Source organism: Oreochromis aureus, linkage group 6 (assembly GCF_013358895.1).
Source record: "Oreochromis aureus strain Israel breed Guangdong linkage group 6, ZZ_aureus, whole genome shotgun sequence".
NCBI classification, from domain to species: Eukaryota; Metazoa; Chordata; class Actinopteri; order Cichliformes; family Cichlidae; genus Oreochromis; species Oreochromis aureus.
This window is the reverse complement of record NC_052947.1, coordinates 39439798-39460954: the sequence shown is the minus strand read 5'-3', so window position 1 is coordinate 39460954 and position 21157 is coordinate 39439798. Positions and strand designations below refer to the sequence as shown.

The 21157-nt window shown below is 41.9% G+C and overlaps 1 protein-coding gene across 5 annotated transcripts in view; it reads right to left on the bottom strand.

Moving 5' to 3' along the window:
- Positions 1 to 1971: 1971 nt before the first annotated feature.
- Positions 1972 to 21157, bottom strand: part of rims1b (regulating synaptic membrane exocytosis 1b) — a 94181-nt gene continuing 74995 nt past the window's right edge. For 3 of the 5 annotated variants that reach the window (XM_039613725.1, XM_039613727.1, XM_039613729.1), the window contains 12 exons: positions 20853 to 20918; positions 19728 to 19841; positions 19199 to 19305; positions 15777 to 15880; positions 15485 to 15645; positions 15113 to 15262; positions 9718 to 9935; positions 5868 to 6012; positions 5280 to 5392; positions 3399 to 3500; positions 3051 to 3190; positions 1972 to 2931 (listed from right to left, as the gene is read on the bottom strand). In XM_039613725.1, the coding sequence (XP_039469659.1) occupies positions 2713 to 2931; positions 3051 to 3190; positions 3399 to 3500; positions 5280 to 5392; positions 5868 to 6012; positions 9718 to 9935; positions 15113 to 15262; positions 15485 to 15645; positions 15777 to 15880; positions 19199 to 19305; positions 19728 to 19841; positions 20853 to 20918 (1639 nt within the window). In that variant the 3' untranslated portion in view covers positions 1972 to 2712. The remainder of the gene's footprint in view (positions 2932 to 3050; positions 3191 to 3398; positions 3501 to 5279; positions 5393 to 5867; positions 6013 to 9717; positions 9936 to 15112; positions 15263 to 15484; positions 15646 to 15776; positions 15881 to 19198; positions 19306 to 19727; positions 19842 to 20852; positions 20919 to 21157) is intronic. The other 2 variants (XM_039613726.1, XM_039613728.1) reach the window with 1 other exon arrangement.

Sequence of the window (21157 nt, the reverse complement as noted above, 5' to 3'; positions counted from 1 at the left end):
GCACTAATTAGCGGGTATCTCCAGCAATAGACCCATAGCATTTTGCTAACCAAACTAGCTAGCGTTAGCAGATAGCTCATCACCTTCTCACCTGAATAAAAGGGGAAAAAAGCACATGCTGTTCTTTTATATTGTATCTAAAACTGATGAAAACACTTAAAAAATGTTTTTATGAACTGTAAAAAAAATACTGCGGTGGGATCGGTGATGGCCCTGTCTCTGAAATAATGCTGCTCTGCTCAGAGATGCACAGACTGAGAATAAATATTAGCTTTCCCACAAACAAGCCACCCTGGCCTTTTGACATCATGTCAAATCGGAAAATTAAAAAAATAAAAGCATGAGAAAGACTCAAGGAAAACATTGGTATTTTTTCCACACATTCTTTTTTATTTGTAAATCATAAAAATGAAATTTTTTTATATATAAAACATACACATCATTTGAGCCACATCTGTTATACAAACAAGAAATGTTGCAGTGAATGCTTTACTTTTTTCTGATTTTCTTGTTTCAGTGGAACACAGAAGTTGTAAACAATCAGCAATTTTTTCTCCTGTTAATACTGACAAGGGGAAAAAAACCCTAAATAAATAAGGAAAAAACAGCTTCACTGGACAATGAAAAGAAATCTGGAGTGATGCGGGACTGAGCATGGCGGGCCGGGCACAGACGCCGAGTTTGAAGCACAGAGAAGTGTTCAGACGAGGACTTTTAGAGCCATCGCCGTCCCACAGCACGGTCCCCTCGTCAAAGTACTAATCGCTCCTTATTATAAGACTTGGCCCCTTTTCTCAGTGAACCAAATGAAAACCCCGGGAATGGCTGCTGAGTATTTACAGGGTGCGACTTTCTGTGCGTCTGAGATTATTCTCCGTGTCGTCTGAAATCATTATGTTGAAACATAATTCATATTTTCATAGATCTGATTTGTACATATTTATTCATTCATCGTCCCAGCCCCTCGGAGGTATACTATGATGTGGAATAACAGTAAGAGGGGCTGCGAGGTCTGCTCAGTACAGTACAGTACATCTTCCAGAGACATCAATGTAATCTTGGGATTCGGTTTGAGAGACATTCAGCACCGGACTGAAGGACGTGGACTGGACTGCAGTGGATTTAGATGTCTTTGCGTAATGGGAATGGCTTCAGTTTCTTGGTTTTATCTCTTTAATATTCAAGTACGAGCAAACTGTACAACTGCATGCAACATACAAGCGGCCCTACAGTATGTGGAACTAACACGCGTATCTAGATTTTTTTTGTTTGTTTGTTTACAAAAATGTGCATGCAGCTTGGAACGGGTTCCAAAGTCATGCTGCCCCTCCCCCCTCCGGGTGGGAGGAGCCTTCAGGCCGGACGGAGGATGAGAGTTGGCGTCGGATCGGTCTGATTGGCCCACATTCACCGAGATGCACGAGGAAAAAACTGTGACAATATTTGTTGTTCTGTTTGCCTCCGAACGTCGAGACGAAACGATGAAGAGAACCGGTGACGGGAGGATTGCTGCTTTTTGTCCTTTTTTTGTTTTTGATTTTTTTAGCTATGTATTATTTTTTTTCTTCAAAACGTTAAACTTTTTGTTGTAAAAAAATCAAGCTCTTGTGCTTGTGTTTAAATTTAAAAAGAAAAAAATGTTGAACTAAAGATTGGATAAAAACCTTCAACATGCCGGGAGGGAGGGAACGTGCCTCCCAAAAAATGTGAAAAATTAGAGGCTCCTGTCTCGCTCTCACACAGGTGAACAAAGATTTACGTTTTCTTTTTTTACATTGACATTGTACCCTTGTGATATTTCAAAGTGACATAAATTTTACTTATTGGTCAACCTCCTGGGAGGCCTAATATACACCTATACAAAGACGACTGGCCCGCACGCTTGCCAGCAAAACAACGCTAATCTCACATGTAAAAATCTAACCTGTTCCCCGCCCTCTTCCTGCATAACACTTGCAGACATTTAATAGCTTTTTTTTAAAATCTCTTGTATTTTATTTTTACTCTCCATGCACACACCAGACTGACAACATTATCATGAGCACTTTTAAAAACATCTTGTGCCAGTAGTAACGAAGGGAAAGAAATGAACAACAAAGCAAACACGCTGAAACGGTGCGGCTTCAGAGCAGCCATGGTAAACATATTGAAAAGAGGATCTTTCCACAGGGGGGGGGAGGACCAGTAATGCGGCTCCGAGGTCTAGGCACCAGAAGAAGGCCCTGTGCTTCCAGACTGAGTACCCTGTCCCCACGCATGGCGGGGACGGGAATGCTAGCAGTCTGTTGGGGTTCTGGAGGAGGCCACTGCAGGGAGGGCAGTGCCGCCTGCAGGAGCGGAGGGTGATTACCTCTTGTCTCGAGTCCATACATTCTGATGCTTTACATACATTTCTTTGCTATTGTTGTTTCGTTTAAAAGCCACCCTGCTTCGTTTGGATTCTCTGGTACTATCTGGACAGCTGCTGCACGGCTTCTTCAGCACACACAGAGAAAACACAGAGACTTTTCCTCGAATGGACATGAAACACTGAAATGCGACGCTCCCTACGACAGACAAAATTAACCGCGGCAGGAGTGATTGTCAGATTTCAACAAAGCTTTCTCGTGTTTCTGATTGTTGTTGTTCTACATTTCTGCCGTTTGTATTTTTATTTCTCTCCGAGTTTTAGTTTTAGTTTTTCTCGGCGAGTGGTGGAGAGCTGTTGGTCCACTAAGATCGGACCCCGGGCGGCCCGGACGAGCTGTCGAGAGACGACTGAGAAGCTCGTCGAGTCAGGGAGGCAAGTGTCGGATCCACCAGAGAGGATGGTGGGAACAGCTTGTACCAACCGATGACTGTGCTTGATAAGTCCAGCTCCTCCAATAAGATTTGTGCAACTCCCATGAAGCTTTTATGGTCCATGCGGCCATAGTCTCCCCATACAATCACCTGAAGGAAAAAATAATTTCACATTGTCATGTTGCTCTGCTCGATTTCCGTCAGCATGAAGAAGGAGGGGGGGGGAAGCATTTAACTTTGTAATGAAGGGAAATAAATCTCCTGCTCACCTGTAACACTTTCCCCTGCGGGCTCTCCTCAAATAGCAGTGCTTGCTGGTACAGTGGGTCAAGTGTTTTCCGTGCAATCTTGGTTTTCTTTTTGGCTACGTACGCTCCATTATTCAGCAGATAGACTTTGACATATGGAGCTGATGGCAGAAACAGAGCAATAAGAAAAGCCATTAGTGGGAACACTATCGGCTCTCACGGCTGGTTGTAGCTTTTTACAAACGCAAAGAACAGGTGAGCTTGAGCCGAGTGTATATACTGGATTATAATAACGTGTGTGAGTGATGGCTTGCAAGTGCTGCAGGGATTAGTTGGTCTGTGGTGGCTTCAGTCAGGTTGGGCTCTTACCAGGGAGAGATTTGGATCCTGGCTTCTGTACAAGTCCTCGTGCTCTGATCACCTCCACCTCCAGCTGACCCTTTTTCTCCATCATACCAATCTGGATATCACCTAAATAACACAGCACAAAAAATAAGAAAACAAAGAGATCAACACCAACATCTACTACTGACAGGACCACAGACTTAATGCATAGGTAACACTCTGAGCCTCGCACAATTAAATCAATCATCATCAACAATAACAATAAAAAAGAACAAAATTAAGTAAAAATAATCATAAGAAAGGATAAAAATATAAAAGTAATAGTTTGAAGAACATGAAAAGAAATTTTACATGCAATACATATAAAATAACACAAAAAATTAAATAATACAATTATTTCTTTAAATTAAAAACAGTCTGTCTTTCTCCCTCCCTATGTCCTGATTGTCGCTTGCACTCATGTGCTGAACATCGTTGCATTATCCTACTGGAGGACTTTAATGCTCACATAGGTAATGACAGAATGATCTAGAGGCGTGTGAATGGGAGGAACTGGCTGCACCGCAGTTTCTCCAAATTGAACACGATGTTTAAACACGAGGGTGTCCAAAAGTCCACGTGGCACCAGGACACCCTGCGTCGCAGGTCAGTGATTCATTTTTGTACTTATATCATCAGATCAATCGCCATATGTTCTGGACACTCAGGTACAGAAAGGAGCTGAGCTGTCAACTGATCACCACCTGTTGGTGAGTTGCATCAGGTGGCAATGGAAGATGTTGGACAATGAGGGTGAACTTGGCAAAGGCCAGAGTGTCAAGCTCTTCAGCTCTCACTTTGAGCAAAACTCTAACAGCATTCTGTGGAAAGAGGACCCTGTTGTAGCAGTAATCCCTGAATCAGATGAACACCAGAGGTTAAAGGAGCCATCAAGCTGTGGGAGGAATTCTATCAAGCATGGTGAGCTTGTGGGACAGCAGAGGCAGCTGACAGGTACTAACAGGCCAAGTGGATTGTAGCTCTTGCAGTACCCAAAAACTCCGGTATGGGAGGAGCTCAGCAAGGCCATCGAGCAGGACTTTTAGTCGACCTTGAAGCAAGTCTGGCAAATTGTCAGGTGACTCGGGTGGCGTGGACAGCTCCCTGCAAACACTTTTTATAGCAGGGATGCAACTCTGCTGACCTCAACTCAGGACATAGTTTGGTGGTGTGAGGAATACGTCAAGGATCTTCTCAGTCCCACCGACAGACCTTGTGCAGTGGACACAGTCATCAGTCACTGGGGGCAGCATCACTGAGGTAGTTCATCCCTTCCTTAGTGGCAGAGCCCATGGGGTGAATGAGATTTTCCCTGAATTTCTCAAGGCTGGGATGAGAATTAGCACTTCAAAGTCAGAGGTTATGATTCCCAGTTTGAAAAGGGTGGCGTCCCCACTCCAGTTCAGGAATGAGTTACTAGCCCAGGTGGAGGAATTGAATTATCTCTGGGTCTTGTTCACGAACCACAACATGCTGGAAAGATTACATTTCTTGGCTGACTCGGGAACGTTTTCCCACCTAAACAAGTGGAGGAGAAACTGGGAAGATGGAAGACTGAGATTCTCTGCTTAGATTGCTGCCTCACGACCAAGAGAAGAGGGTGAATGGCACAATCAACATTTAAAATAAAATACCAGAAATATCCAAAATATCTCAGAGAAATTCATGCTAGAAATACTCAAAAAAACAAAAATACAAAGTAAAGTAGCAAAAACATTACAATACTAATGATCTCTGACTTTTTCTGGCATTTTCTGATTCATTGTTAAAAGCAAAAAAGCTTTACAAGATCTATCCATGCATGCACAAATAAAGCTTTAAAAAATACCCCAAATAATTCAAAAGAAGAGAGAAGAGGTTTTGTACCGATGGCAGGAGTAGCCAGTGTTTGTCTTCCCACTAACTGAGCTGGTCCGAGTCCATCCAGGAAGTCACTGAATTGACTGCTGGCACCTAGATTCACTCCAGAAAAGATCAAGCTACCACAGAAAACACAAAACAGCCAATTATTAACTCTAAAAATCACCAACCTATATACAAATATGTCATCAGTCTTGTTGATGGCCCCACTCAGTCAGCACATTTGGTGGATTCACTTCGTTGCCTCCAGGAGAATTTCACTTGCACTCATTATTTATAACAAGAAAAAATCTACGTGATTGCCCAAGTGACAGAAAACACCCGGTCTTAATTTGACTCTGTCTGAGTTTTGGTTTTATCGTCGCCTCACACTCTCCACGCTTACTCATTTTTTAAACTGTGTGCTCGTTATATTACACTGTGTTTACTCTCAGTCGGCCAACACATACAGAAATACCCGCAGGCAGGACTGGATGTCTCCCTCAGAACATGCTGACATGCAGTCATTACTGTCACTCTAACTCATTTCATTCAGGACGTCTTTGTGACACAGAGAGTGCAGATGATGAGTAGCAGAAGGACGGGTTTACTGACTTCCCCTCGGAGTTGCAGCTGTTCATGCTGCCGTTGTTGGACTCTCTGCTGGGCTGCCGGCTCATGTTCCTCGTCAGCTCCACGGCCATGCCGGTCTCCGTGCTCCTCTGGATGGATGCTCCTTTCTCCTTCTTACTCTTCCCCTCTGGAGGTAAACGGGAGCGAGAGGAAGAATCATCAAGCAGACAATATTTTGATTACAGACTCCAGTGAAGGAATGGCTCTTTTCTTTAAAACTGATACCACAGGAAAGTTGTTAGGCTGAAGCCATAAATATTTACTACAATTAGAAGTGATACATTCCCCTCCCACAATTAAAACATGAACAAAGCAGAGGATTTTTTTTTTTTACATGGCACTGCTGCACGTTTTATGTCGCTCATGGTTTGCATTTGCAGATGGCTGCCCCTCTCTGCGCTTGGATCTGTTGGAGGTCTCTTCCTGTTAAAAGGGAGTTCTTCCTTCCCGCTGTTGCCACATGTTGCTCATATGGGGACAATTGATCATATTTGTTTCTATAACTAATATCATCTGCATAGCAATGAAAATGTATCCAGTGCTTTGTAATACTATTATCGAGGGGAAACATGTATAACATAAATAATAATGGTCCAAACATTGAATTCTGTGGAACTCTGTCTAATTTTTTGAGTCAGCAACACGCCTCATTTAAATCAACAAAACTAAATCTATGAGATATGTAGGATTCAAACAAAAACAGAGGACTTTCCTTTACCCCAGTGGTGCGTCCGAGTTTGTAATTTCGGATCAGTGGTATTGAATGCTGTACTGGGTACGAGGAGGACAAGCACAGAGAGGAGTCCACTGTCAACGGCCATAAAATGATGATTGTAACCTTCACTATAGCTGTTTTAGTGCTGATGAAGAACTCTAAATCCTCAAATACATAATGCCCCTCTACATCATCATCCAGCTGTTTGACAACTACTCTTTGGAGAATCTTTGAAATAAAAAGGTTAGAAATTGCCCTATAATTAGCCAGATGGAGACAGATGGATCAAATAAGAGCTTTTTAGGTATTGGTTTAATTATAGCGCTCCTTAAAAATACACAACAAATGCACATCAAAATGACATGAGAAAAGTTTGGAGACATTATTTTAATGTTTTTAAGTATAGATCACATCCAAATATCCGGAGACTCAGTTCATGCATGGTGTACAAGAACATTTTAAGCCTTGGAGGAGATGTGCAGTCGTGCACTGCTCTTGCCTTTGTAAAGAAAACTGTAACTTGTTCTTGAAAGGTGCTACTGTTTTTAAATAAAGATATTATTATTCTTGGTGGTCCTTATCATGAGTGATTACTCAAATGACCCCACAAAGTGATTCATTTAGAAAGTGGAAAATCCCAGAGTATCAGGATTCACACAAAGATTTTGCTGTTGTGGTTTTGGAGTTTGGTCTAACTTAGAATAATATTTCTGCATTTTCAGAGGACAGAGTTCACTCAGTGGCCCAAACAGTAAACCATTCATATGTTAGACAAAGCTGAATATCACAAGATAGCCCACAGATCCAGTTCAGGACTGTTTGATCTCGCTTTCTGAACCACGGTCAAAGCTGCACCCATGTTCTGTAGAATCTGGTCACCAGCAGTAAACAGGAAATTGTTGGGCAGAAAAACAGCCAAAAAACCCCCACTGTGTGGCATCTCGGACAGGGGCGCGTCCGCCTTCTGACTCATGATGGTGGAAAACAACATTTCTGAGCCTCCCATTATCCTGTGTCTAAAATCTCACAGTAAATAGTTTAGAAAATACAAGTGAGCCTCTCTTACCTGCATTCGCTGTCATCCATCATGACCAAGAGAGACTTTTTTACATTAGGCTGATGTTCGTCTTATCTCTACTTCCTCTCTCCCCTCTCTACATCAGTGGCAGTGGGCGAGCGACCCCCTGAAGGCCTAATATTCTCTAATAGCTTTTTATGCCCGCTACAGAGAAGAGAAGTACAGCATTTGGCTTTCATCGTACATGCCCCGGTGGTGAAAGTGGATGCTGGGCTCGGACGAGCCACACTCTGTTGTGTGACCGCGAGCCAACCTGTGGTTGTTTGTCTTTATGACGAGCGCTGGGCCAGCGACAGCAGCAGAGGTTTGTCTTTTACAGAATAAAAGGACACTTTCAATTTGCGGTGCTTGGGTACAGTCTGTACCTCGGGACAAAATGCAATGAATCTTTCTGTATGGATGTGGTTGTTATTAGCTTAGCTGTGGCTTAAGGGTTCAAACCTGCATTCTCTAAGTTGAAGTGATTGCACACAGTAGTTTAAAGGTGCAGCTGCTGTTTTAACCACATTTTCTTTAGAGAAAACCAACACGAGAAATCACCTGGACTCCTGGGTTTGGTTAAATTAGATAATGTAATCAAGGTTTGCACTTTGCATGTGCTTTTGTAGGCAAAAACAAAGAATCTGGAAAGGTACAAAGTCATATAACTAAAACATTTGGGGATGCCCAGACCTCTGCCTCCCTGGCCACCCCCTCCAGCTCTTTTGGAAGGACACCGAGGTGTTTCCACCCACTGAGAGAATCCACACAGCACTGAAGCCCTGTGACCCCTCCTGCAGGCAGCAGGCCCACAAGAGAGAGGGCCCGTGTAGCTCTTTTGGGAAGAGCCCAATAAATAATGACATAGAAGTCACAATCCAGCATTCAGTTTGTCAGTGAGCAGCTCAACGTTAAGATCTTACACCCCAACTGCCCCCACATGGACTTGTATTTAGAAGAACAAACTTCTCTTTACATTTAGCATTTAGCAGCTCAAAGAAAGCAGGTATGAAGTAATCTGAGTAGGAGTTTGCTTCACATGCATCTATTATGCATGAGAAGCATGATAGTGTCGACCTGAGGACAATAAAATAAATTCGCTTGAGAATAATGAACCATGTGATTCTTCCAAGGTGAGGTCAGGTTTTTTAACTGGACTCAAATAATCTGTTTGTGCACATGATAGAAAGCAGAGGAGAAAGACTCAGCCTTGTGGGGAGCCAGAGTTTGAGATGATAGGATTGGGCATGCAGCCATTTCCAAAAGCCCGCTGAACTCTGTCAGTTAAAAAAATTAAAAGCAACAATAAATGTGATCAGGTAACGTTGGGACTGCATCTCATTGAACATCGAAGAAAAATCTGCAAATAAAACTTCCACATAAGATTTTGGTTTTCAAGATTCTTATATGCGCTGTCTAGAATGAAGAGCTTTGCCCACTAGACAAGCAAACTGCAGTGAATCTAGTTTGTCACCAGTTAACCATGCGTCATGTTTTCAAAGATTTTCATGACAAGGGATGTAAGTGCAGCTGGTCTGAACTGGTTATTACGGTTGATGTTTTCCATATACTGGGTATGTTGCCATCCTCTGCACACCTCTGAAAAAGTGCAGAAAGGACCTCAGTGAGCTGATTAGCACAGTAATGCAGTGTGCGTCCACAGAGCCAGCAGGCTTTCTCACATTAACCCTCTTCAATCAGGTTGGGACTTCTTGCATTACTAAAATATCATTCTGAGGCATAAGAGACTTCCTCGGTCATTAACATTCCTCAAGAAGTCAGATCTTGCATATTACATCATGCATTTAATTAAACTTTACATATTGTACCTTTAATAGAAAAATGAATGCAGGTTAGCAGAGGCTGGAATCAGATTAGCGAAAGCTTTTGGAACGTGACATACAGCAGATGGATGTTATGGATGTTAGGTATCTCCAACCTCTTTTCTAAATATCAACATGTCTGCTTCCAAAAAACCTAACATGGTCCAAAGATCACAGATTGGCAAATGGGCTTTAAATACATGAAATTCCAGCCAATCCCTGAAACTGCCGACTCACCGGGGCCGCTGATCTGCGATGTGCTGCGGCTGCGACGGTTGCCAACGATGGCCACCACCCGCGCGCTGAGGCTGGAGCGTCTCTTCTTGCTGCCGCTGCCCACCGTGCCCAGCGCCGTGTCTGATTGGCTGCCGTCTGTGCGCTCCTGGGTGTAGATCTCTCCGCTCACGCTGGAGCTCTTCAGCATGCTGCGGCCCATGGACGCTCGCATCTGCCGACTGGAGAGAGAAGGCGCAGGTTGACTCTGTGACCTGGTGTGTTTGATAGATGTCGTTATTAAGCTCTCTTTTACTTAGAGTGTACTGTACCTTTACTGTGGCACAACAACAAAAAAACATCATGACTGATGGGAGGTGGGGATGATGAACATTGCTGAGGGAACGTGTTTAATGAAAGAGCATCAAATAAAAGTCTGGAGTCCCAAAGAAAAGAAATACGGTATAATCATCCAAACATGTCACATGAGTCAAAACTCAAGCTTTACAAGACAAACTTGACATCTTACAGTTTTAATGTCATTAAACATGTCGTTTACCAACCTCATGTCTGCTCTGTTGACCAATCTAAGCACATTAAAATAGACTAAAACTTAATTTTTAAGTTTAGTTTCAGTTAATTGTTTTTTTCTCTTGTCTAGTTTTTATTTGTAACATTTTTCCTTTTCAGTTATAAAAACTATAATGGGCTTTTAAGTGACATCTACAGCATTCCTAATAATTTGACACATATAAAGGAACTATATGTTGGGCTCTTTGTGTTTTCTTCCCTATTTAGACACTTCTGAAATAACTGAAGCCAAATCATAAGTGGTTGGTAACAGAGCTGTGCTGTGAAACCCTCTAAAAAAGAGAATAAGAATGAAGTAGAATGTTCCAGCAGTTTAAAGCTGAGCATATTATCTATTAAAGTTCAGTCTTCTGAAACAAGCCACTACACATGGACAGAACGTGCCCAGCAATCGATGCTGTCTCCTAGGGATTCGGAGGAGCTGTCGCATGTCCATCAGCTCAGAGGGGGCCAAAGTGCTGCAAGAGAGTCCAGCTACGCTGCCCCTATCACCCAAACTCTCCGCTCCCTGTGGGTCCCTGACAGCTACAGTCCAGTGACCAAGAGGAGAAAGTGGGAGGGTGGTCTGAGGCCTCTCCACCTCTCCCTGCAGGGGAGTTAGAGAAGGGCGTGTAGAACAGGGGTAGGGTGGAAGGGGAGGATCCAGGTCTTGAGGGTGGAGGGGGTCCAGGCAGTCACAGCACAGGATGCATGCAAGGAGGGATCTGAGACATGCGAGGAGGATTGCACAAACACAAAGACATATAAACAGGCACAGACACAGGAAAAAAAAAATCAGTCTAATCACATTTGCTGTTTTTGGCTAAAAGGCTTATGATTTGTGTGTGTGTTTTTTTTCCAGCTCATTTTTAAAATGTCAGCAGGAAAATTTATGCATTTGTCTGTTTGTGTGGTTTTATTCTGAAATGTCATCGTGTCTGACCACAAACGTCTATGCAAACAAATGCATTTAAAGGCAGGACTCACAAAAGCTTAAATGAGCAGCAGCTCATCAATTATTAGGAATTAGGAAGGAGAACTACATCAAACATGTGGGGGAATTAAAGAGGAAGGATAGGTTAAAGGACAGCTGTAACAGAAAAAGATGTAAAGACTGTTTAATCTGCTCTGTATGCACTCAGTCACTTCCACAAGTCATCATCAAAGCGGCCTGGAGGAGACATGAAAATATCCACTGAATGCTTGCATTAATATCCAGCTCTGAGTGAAAACTGACCCGCGGCCTGCAGTCGATGTGCATCAACTCGTTACTAATTCCTGCCCACCCTCTGTCTAAAAACACATTACAGGCTTTCTGACACTGACCAGCTTTTATAAATGTAGTCTGACTCCACTGTCTGCTTTTAAAATCCAACTCTGTGTTTGAACGGAATAAAATGCTGCTCGGTCCATTACACGTGTTCTTTGTTTCCAGCATGCAAACAACGGGATATGAAAATCTGAAAGCCTCACTGTAATACTAGATCTCCTCTTGTTTTCGAACACTGAGGGACTCCCAACGGAAGGCTAAACAATGTGAAAATGGCTCCCGCATTACCCACGGTGCAACCCGTACACTGACTGTGCAGCATTACCACAATTAAGCCAAAAACTGGAGTTCCTCTAGCAGCCATTTGAGGCTTGATTCAAAAGCTCCCCACAGACTGTTAAAATGTGCGACTGTGTGCAAAGAACTTGTGGTCTCTGCAATTAGATGGAGTCAGTCTGCTACCAGTTTACAGTTGAATGGGGTCAAGTTTGCAATTACATGGAATCTGTTTGTGATACGGAAATTAACTGTGATAAATCAGCAAAAACTGCAAATCTGTTGCAACAGGGAAGAAATTCACATCAAGTGGTTGCATATAAGCCAGAACCTCGAAGGTGTGAAACTGAAATTTGGAAATACCTCCACAAATACTGACGGAGTTGCTGCAGGACAGGAATTTAACTGCAAAATGCACCACTACCACCACCACCACACCAGGTGCTTTTTATCTTTCATCAATACATTCTTTTCTTCTTTTGCACATCTAATTTTTCCTCTCTGTAATTTTGAGTTTGAATGTACAGCCCATGGGAAAAATAAGCGGACCCCTGTGTCTTAAATTATTATGCAAACCTCATTTTTTGAAGGATTAAAATTAGTGTACTTCTGTGCTACACACTAACTTCTTTTTTTCAGGTAATGCTCTTAACAGTGAGTCAGTGACATCAGTGTCACTAAGATACTGTGTGGACTAAGATAAATCTTAAAGTTAAAAACTGCAATAATAAAGCGAGTTTGGTGTTGGACAAATGGGTCCATAACAAAATGATTATAGGTAGAGGAGTAAAGAGCCTTTGGGATGAACGGAAGCACTGATGGAGAGCGAGGCTCGACCTTCCTCACTAATGTGTCTGAATGGGGAAAAAATCCCCACAAACAAGTCTTCCCAGAAGAGCCAAGGCTCAGAGAATCTGATTAATGCCTGCTAACGGAGCTCATGTGACTGTCCACATACTTTTGGCTCTGTGCGTGTGACTGTGGTTGCTTTTGTTTTACTGGTGATAAACTAAATAAAGAAAATAATCTATTTCTAACATACAAGCCTCTGACATCCGAGTCAGAGCGTGTCAGAGGCTGCTGGGCTGCTTTGAAAAAACCTGGTTTGGATTGATCTGTGTAAAGAACACCCGCCCTTTTTTCTCTTTTCTCTCAGACCTCAATACATTAGCCAGCTAATAAGCTGCACTACATCATCACCTGGCCCACTGTGGAGCTGTGAGATGGGGTCATTTGTCCTTGTCAGCAGTCTGGTAGTGGTCAGCTGCTAAAGTGTGTGTGTGTGTGTGTGTGTGTGTGTGTGTGTGTGTGTGTGTGTGTGTGTGTGTGTGTGTGTGTGTAGCTGTATATAAGGAGACTAAAAAGGTCTCTTTTAAAGGGCTTCTATTTCACTTACTTCCAGCGTATTTTCACTCTTGGATTCAACTAGAGTAGCCTGTATGACTCACAGTACCTCCTTCATCCTGTGCTGGACCCCTCCCTCAGTTCATCCCCTGTCTGAAACAAGCCATTTAAGCTCCCTTTTCCTCTGTTTCTTGCGATCGGCTGCAGGATTGAACAGCAGCTTGGTGGGACGTCTCTGTTCACACACAGAGCTTTGTGATTAAGATGACCATATTAGGTTATCTGCTCTCTGTGACATCATACAAACCCAAGGGTAGAAAAAAACAGCCTGTAATTGAGCTTTAAAGCAGCCTTAAGTCTGAACTTTTGGCTGACAGGAATTACTTACACAGTGACCTCATGACTTGAAACACTGGACACTGTTTTTAACAGAATTTAATTGACAGAAAGTAAGAAACGTTTTAAATATCTACTTTCAAAATAAATATTAAAGTGAGATCTGATAGACTCTTTCCCTCCTAGTAGCCTCTTCCTAAAAAAAAGGTTCCTTTCACCTTTTTTTAATCGGGTGTTTTTCCCTCTATTTTTAGCTGTCTCAGGTCAACTGATGTTGATCCTTTTGGCTCGGCTTCTTATTTTCCCAAATGTGTAGTTTTAGTTCAGTTGGTGCTTAATTTTGAATTATGCAACTCGTGTTTGGGTTAGGAATTTATGTGGGACTCGTCTGGGTCCTGACTTTTGAATCCACCTATGGCTCAGGGAGGAATAATGATTAGTCCACAGATGGGACTAATGCTGTTAACGTGATTAAAAGTCATCAAGCTGTGTAACACAAAAGGACATTTTTTAAATGTCCAGTGCACACTTGTTTGCAGCACCCGAAGGTTATTTTAATCTTAATAATAAAGGAAAAACTTTTAGGTAGAGAAAAATATCTTAACATGTTTAGGCTGACTTGGAGTGCTTACCCATTTTTATGGAAATGAATCAAATAAAAGTATATTATTTGATTTAGCAGGCTAATAGCTTGAACAGTAACAGTTTTAAAAAAAGAGAGTCTGAGTTTAATTATAAGTCCAGGCTCAGATCAAACATAAGCCTGCTGGGTTGATGGTTAAAGCAAACAAATCTGCTCACACACTGTTAAATTTTCTGTTCTTGACTTGGACTCAGGACTAGACTTTAAGGTGTTTACATCCACGCTCACCAGTACTGACATTAAGCAACATGAAGTGGATAAGTTGACGGACGCAGGGTATAAAATTCAGTGTTTAGGCTGCACATTTTTACAAATGAGAATGTAAAAAATCACTTACAGCAACGTGAAATCTAGTTCAGGGATGTCTAACTCATTTTACATTGTGGGCCACGTACAGTCTACTTTGAACTCTGAGCTTTCTGACAGCATTAAGAGGTTTACCTACACTTTTAATCTTGAGATATTTTAAGACATTTATAGATAGATGTTTAGATCTATAGATGTCTTATAAGAAAAATAAGTGCCAAAATGCTCATTGTGTCTCAGTGATAAACAAACATGATAGAGAAATGCTGTTGTAATAAATGAACTCTTATAAATGTGTAAAATTACAGAAAATGTTTTGGCAGTGCAAAAAAGTCCTTCACCTTTTTCAAAGCCACCCAGTGGGCCAGATTGGAGTCTTTGCTGGACTGATTCTGGACCCTGGGCCTTATGTTTGACACCAGTGATCTAGTTCTGCTAATTTGTTGTTAAAGCCACTGCGAGCCACTGGAGATGGGTAACAGGAGTTTCCCATAAATATGGATATTTACTGGAGTAGGTTCCCTACTCACATCTATATAAACTGCTTATATTTCCACCTTTAATAGCTACCGACGGCCTTTCTTTGGACTTGAGAGATCTATGTGGACCTGGTTGTACAGTGAGCAGATGGACCGTTCCATCATCGGTGGATTCACCGTGTGAGAACTCTTTACCTGGACTCTCTCGTGTCTCCTGCCACAGTGTGTCTCCTGTGCTTCAGCTCCTCGGAGACCTGCCTCTTTCCACCTTCATTCTCCTCCTCCTCTCCATCCACCCCCCATGAGATCTTCCTGTCCTTCTTGTCCTCCTCTAATGACTTGGATCTGAGTTCAGTGTGTTGCGTGTTTGTGTGTTCATGTTTTCGCGTGTGTGTGGATGGAGGAAACAGACCATGCAGAAGGACACAAACATGCAACGGCAAGTGGCATGCAAGAAAAGAAAGACAGACTGTGATCAGCATGCACTTCTCCGACATCTAGGTTTAATTAGAATATTAAAAATGATGGCTGTAGTGTTGAAAAGCAGCCTTTACAGTCACAACTGACCTGAGTCGTCCCCCGGGCCGTTCTGATTGGATAGACATGTAGCTGGTGCTACTGAGGCGGGAGGCACTGCTGGCTCGGGAGATCGCCGACACGTCGCTCATATCGCTGTCTGAAGATCTGGCCGACATGTTGTCGCTGCTGCGCCTCTGTTCTGCATACATCTAAAGATGGAGGTAAAGAGAAGGAGGGTGGGAAGCTCAGTACGTTTGTTCAAACTCAGGATGAATGAAGAATAAATACATTGTTTATAAAGTCCAGAAGGAAGAGGTGAGCGGCGAATACAAACACTCACCTCCCGTTTGGTCTTGAGGTTCGTCTCAGGGTCGTGGGAGGCTGAAGGCCGGTAGGAATGTACTTTCATCTGCAGCTGTCGGGCTCGCTCCTCCACTGCGAGGGCTGAGGCACAAAATTTTTAAAAAGACCAAGGATATGGATAAAAGCATGAAACTGAGAAAAAAGCAAAACCCATGAAGAAAAATAAAATACACGTGTTTTAATTGGATGCTGTTTCCTTTGGCTGCAGGACCTGGGTTCTGACACTAGGTGGAGCATTATGTGCACTGGAGACTCCATCAGGAAGAGTCAAAGACACTTTAGATCTGCACTGAAAAAGTTTAAGTATAAATTTCAAATTCCAATCCAGGTCTTCTGGGAATGCCAGATTTATGGATTTATGGTTAGGTGAAATCCTACTTTAGTGTTTACAGATTTATCTTTGCAGAGAAAAACAGTGAATTTGAACCAGAAGGAAACACTGGGAAGTGAGGAAAACTTACATAGGCTAAAGTTTTAGAGGAACTAAAACCAAATTCCCTGAAGTTAATGCTTTTAATCAAACAGCTGTTAAACTTATTTTACATTTTAGAGTTGCACAAAAAATAAATTCCCACCTGAGAGCATATTCCTAAACTCCACAACTGTGAGAACATCAACAACCTGGAGCTCTTTGGAAAATAGCCACTTGGGAGAATTTGGAAATATACTAAGACTCTTGGCGCCATCAGCAGGCAAGTGAGCGCTGAGAAATCTACCAGACAGTGACTGATGTTTTAAAGTCTGTTAAAGTCTTAAACTCCAGCAGGTTTCATGGAGCAGAAATTAAACTTAAGAACAATACTGTCATGAATTATGTTTAATATTAATGATCCTCAGGGCACTTCTTAGGTTGTTTATTTAGTTATTCACCCTTGTGTACACCCTTTTGTAAGCTCAGTCTTGTGTTTTTAGTTTCAGTATTGTTCTATTTGTACTGTTTTATTTTGTTTTCTCTCTTGTGTCTAGTATTCAATTCAGTTAAATTTTCTTCACATAGTGCCAAATCACAACAACAGTTGCCTCAGGGAACTTGGTGACAGTGGGAAGGAAGAACTCCCTTTTAACAGGAAGAAGCCTCGGGCAGTACCAGACTCATGGCTCAGACTCTGCTGTTACTGTTTGGAGGTGTGGAGAGGAAGACAGGACAAAGACATGCTGTGGAAAAGAGCCAGACATTAATAATAACTCATAATTAAATGCAGAGAGGTGTACAAACACGCAGTGAGTGAAAAAGTAACACTCAGTGCATCATGGGAATCCCCCATGCCTACACTTATTGCAGTGCACATAAAGGAGGAGTCAAGGTCACCTGATTCAGCCTTATCTATATACTTTACCAAAAAGGAAAGTTTGAAGCCTAATCTTAAAAGTAAAGATAGTGTCTGTCTCCTGAATCCAAACTGGAAGCTGGTTCTGGATTATTTTAGACTTTGCTATTTCCTGCATCGATGCCATTAAAGTCGGACTGATACTCTATTTAAGTCCGCAACTCACTTTTTCTCTAATTAAATAACAGAATTTACCATTTTTAAATACATCTTTACCTTTTAGGAAATAAGTTAAAGAATGTATGAGTTTTCCACAAATGTTTCAAAATAAAAGTCTTTTTAAGACGTGTAATGTGTCTGTCCAGTGAAACCTGTAAAGGTTTTATTTTTAAAACCAGGAAATGTTGAATTTGTATAAATAGTGAAATGCAGTAACATTAATAAAACAAGTGAAAGTGGATCAAAAATACTAAAATAAGACTGACTGACTATTATACAATCACCATCTGATTATTATATCAAACAGACATAAAAAGACATTTTTGTCTTCAGCAGTTAATGCAAATAAAAGTCAGGGAGTGAACAAATTGTGTTCCTAATTTTGGTTAACTTCCACATTCGGTCTGTCTTTATTAACTCTCTTACATGTAATAGGCTAAATAGGTTTCCTTAACGGTGCAGTGCTGTCCCTGCACACTCTGCTCTACACCTGCAGTTAAAACCCTCTAAACAGTATGAAAACTCCACAGTGGGAAAGGATAACAGCCTTCATATTGTTTTTTCAATCAAAGGAGTGCTGAGCAGATAGAAATCTTGATGCACTTACTTTATGCCGACGGCTTCCTGAACTGCTTTTAGGGATTTTTGATAGGTTTGTTGTTTTGCCCTGAACTGTGCGTTTCAGGCTCTTTTTTGAGCGTTTAAAAAATAAATTAACCCTTTTGACCCAAGAGGTCATTAAAACACAAACAACAAGAGCCAGTGTAACTGACTAAACTATGACTGAATGTTAGATTTTTTTCTGCTGAGTCAAACCTGCAAGAATTACAGCTGAGAATTGTTAAAACAGGATTTTTTTTTAAATGAATGTGGCTGAACTTTTCACTCCAGCCTGGTGAGTGTGATGTGGAGACTCATTATATGTATTTCCACATCCTAATCCTTCACTGTTGTGCTGCTGTTGGTGACAGAAATTGGAGATATTGTTTTTCAGGTGAAATTTAATAGCGCTGGGCTTAAGGGGTTAAAGGGTGACCATTTGTCATGCTTCAGTTCTGCTGTTTGAAATGACCTTATACTGCAGTTGATAATTTTTACAGTCCTTCAAATGGCATCATGTAATTTTCAAATCTCACTCCTGGCCTGGTGAGAAGGACACAGAGATTTATTGTATGCTAAAAGTCTTCCTAATCCAACAGATGAAAGACAAAATTCAGGGCAAAAAAACCTTAAAGGCACTGAAGCTGTGGGCATAGAGTCAAATATGAGCGCAGCCTACATAAGTGCATAAGAGTTTTATCTACTCAGCACTCCTCTGCACTGACAATTTAAAGGTTGTTAACCCTTTTCAACCTGGAGGTCCCAGTACTGGGCTATAAAACACAATCTGTGACCATAATTAGAGGGTTTAACTTTTAAGGGTGCAGCATTGAAGCTGGTAGAGCTGCAATCCAGAATTTTAAAACACGTTCAGTCACTACAGTTACTCATTATTATAAGGCTCTCTAATTTTAGCCCGTTCTAATCCCAGGGTGTCAATAAGTGCTATTCATCAAAACTGCTGTCAGTCAAAGAACAATACAAGGTGTGCTTTGGCCTTCATGCACTTATCATTTGTCAGCAAGCTGGGTTACTGTTGTGAAGGGGCGTGTTTTCCTAAATTTCAGGGTGTGAAGCAGACATCTGACAAACGCCACTATAATACACGCTGAGGTGACAGCGCATGGCTGTTTTTCTGATGTCACTGGTCCGGTTATGGGACAAACCTGATGCATTTAAAAATCCTTTTAGTTATTCACTTTGACAACAGTTTAATAGTTGTAATCATTCCCTTTTGATGTGAATGATTACAACTTTCAAACTGTTGCGATACATGTTCTTTCTTATGAATGTTTCTCCACACACAACACACCTTGCTCTATACTGCTGCTTTTAGCGGGGAGCTGAGGGAGCTGCCTGCCCCTGCGACCTGATGAGGGAGTCCCCGCTGGGGAAGTCGGGCTGCCATAAGGGTGTGCTCTGCAGGACATGAACACACATGGAGGTGGGAAAATTAGTTATACATACATATAATGATAAAGAGATTAATCTCTCATTCAAGTGAGACCCAACACTCAGTCACAGAAGCAACAAACTGGGGTCAATGGTAAAGGTCAAAGGTCAAGATAGGAGAGAAACTGATCAGAATCATCAATGAAGCTGCAGGAGAAGCAAAGGAAGATTGTGTCTGAGTATTTCTACAGATCCCCAAAATACTTCAAATACTTTATGTACAGACAATTTATTAAAAAAAAATCACATCACTTGTGAGCAACATATCATGAAGATCATACTGGGATATGGCTGATATAGGTAGTATTTGTGCACTCAGTAGCAGCACACTCAGTGTAACAGAGAGGAAACCAGGTGAGGGGAGGCGGGGCTCTGGCAACAGCATGCACCTGTCCAGCCGTGGTGAGTTAGGACAAGACCCTGACAGGACTGTCTGGCCAAAGGGCCTCAGAGGGCCTCCTCTCCCTCTACTGCCCCTCAGGATAGAGGTGGGCTGGATGCGACTGCCGTCAGCAAAAGAAAAAGGAATAAAAACAGAAAAATAGCAACTCAAAACAACACAAACAGTCTGTTTCAGTGGTGGATGGTCATATTAATTATGGTCTAATCGGCCCACCTGCAGTTTTTTTATTTTCTAAAGGGGCAGCCAATCAGAAAAAGTCAGCTTACAGAAGGCGGGGCTAAACCAGCTTGTTCAAGACAGAGGACGAGTTGGTGGGCTTAACATATTACAATTATGAAATGTAAAAAAATGTAGTTCTGCAACCTCAAAACAATCAAAAACTTGACCTGAGTTAAATTTAGCTGTTTTGTTCTTCAAGGCCGTGTCATCATGCACCTCTGAACCGCTTTCAGCACTGCCTCTATCTTCAGCTATATTTTCAGATTACTGATCTCTAATTTCACTGTAGAGTTTAGATGGAGAGCATCATCTTCTGGGTCAAACTGACTGTACTTTAATGTTTAAGATGATAAAAAAAAAACCTATGCCCTCCCAAACAGCCTTCAGCAGAGAAGGCAGCAGGGTCCGAGCCAGAACCATGTTGACTGTTTTTTGAATTTCCCTGACTTGTGCATTGTGCAAGGTCTCTGAGAGAAAAATTTGGCTCTTTTTTGTGATGTGTGCCTGAAGCAATCCAGAGGTGCACAAGTACACAACACTGAAGGGAAGATTGGACAAACGTAACTTTGCACAGAGAATGAAAAGTCAGTTTAGCTTCTCGATTATTAAAAAAAGGCTTTTTTTCTTGCTTAATTCCAAACATATAAAACACAGAAACCCAGTTTGTGTCAGCGAAGCTCCATTTACTATACAAAACAAATCACAAATATGGATTAGTGTGTTTATATCTAAGGCCTTTCTGAGGATTTCTTAGACCTGAACAAGAAAAAAAAATTCCACACATGACCAAAAGGTACAGATGGTTAAATATGATCCCTCTGGAGAAAAAGGAAGGGATTAGGGTAATGAGGTGGGAATACAGGTAAATGAATGAATGAATGAATGATCTTACCTGTCCCCCTCCAGGCTTTTTCTGCTGCCCTTTGGACAGTTTGGACCTGGAGAACTGTTAGACTGCCTGTGTTGGCACACAGCGGCCACAGAGAGAGAGAGGAAGAAAAACAAACACGATGTGGAAAATGGCGACGCAGAGAATGGCCCAACTGAGCTCTGGGCAAGAAATACTATAAAAGGTTCAAACTCAGTCTTTCTATTGGTTTATGGAAGCTGCATAGCTGCAAAAGTGCTTTCAAGCCAGAGAAGTGGAGAAATTCAGAAAAGAGAAGCAGGTGCAGCACAACAAAGGAGAGATTATAC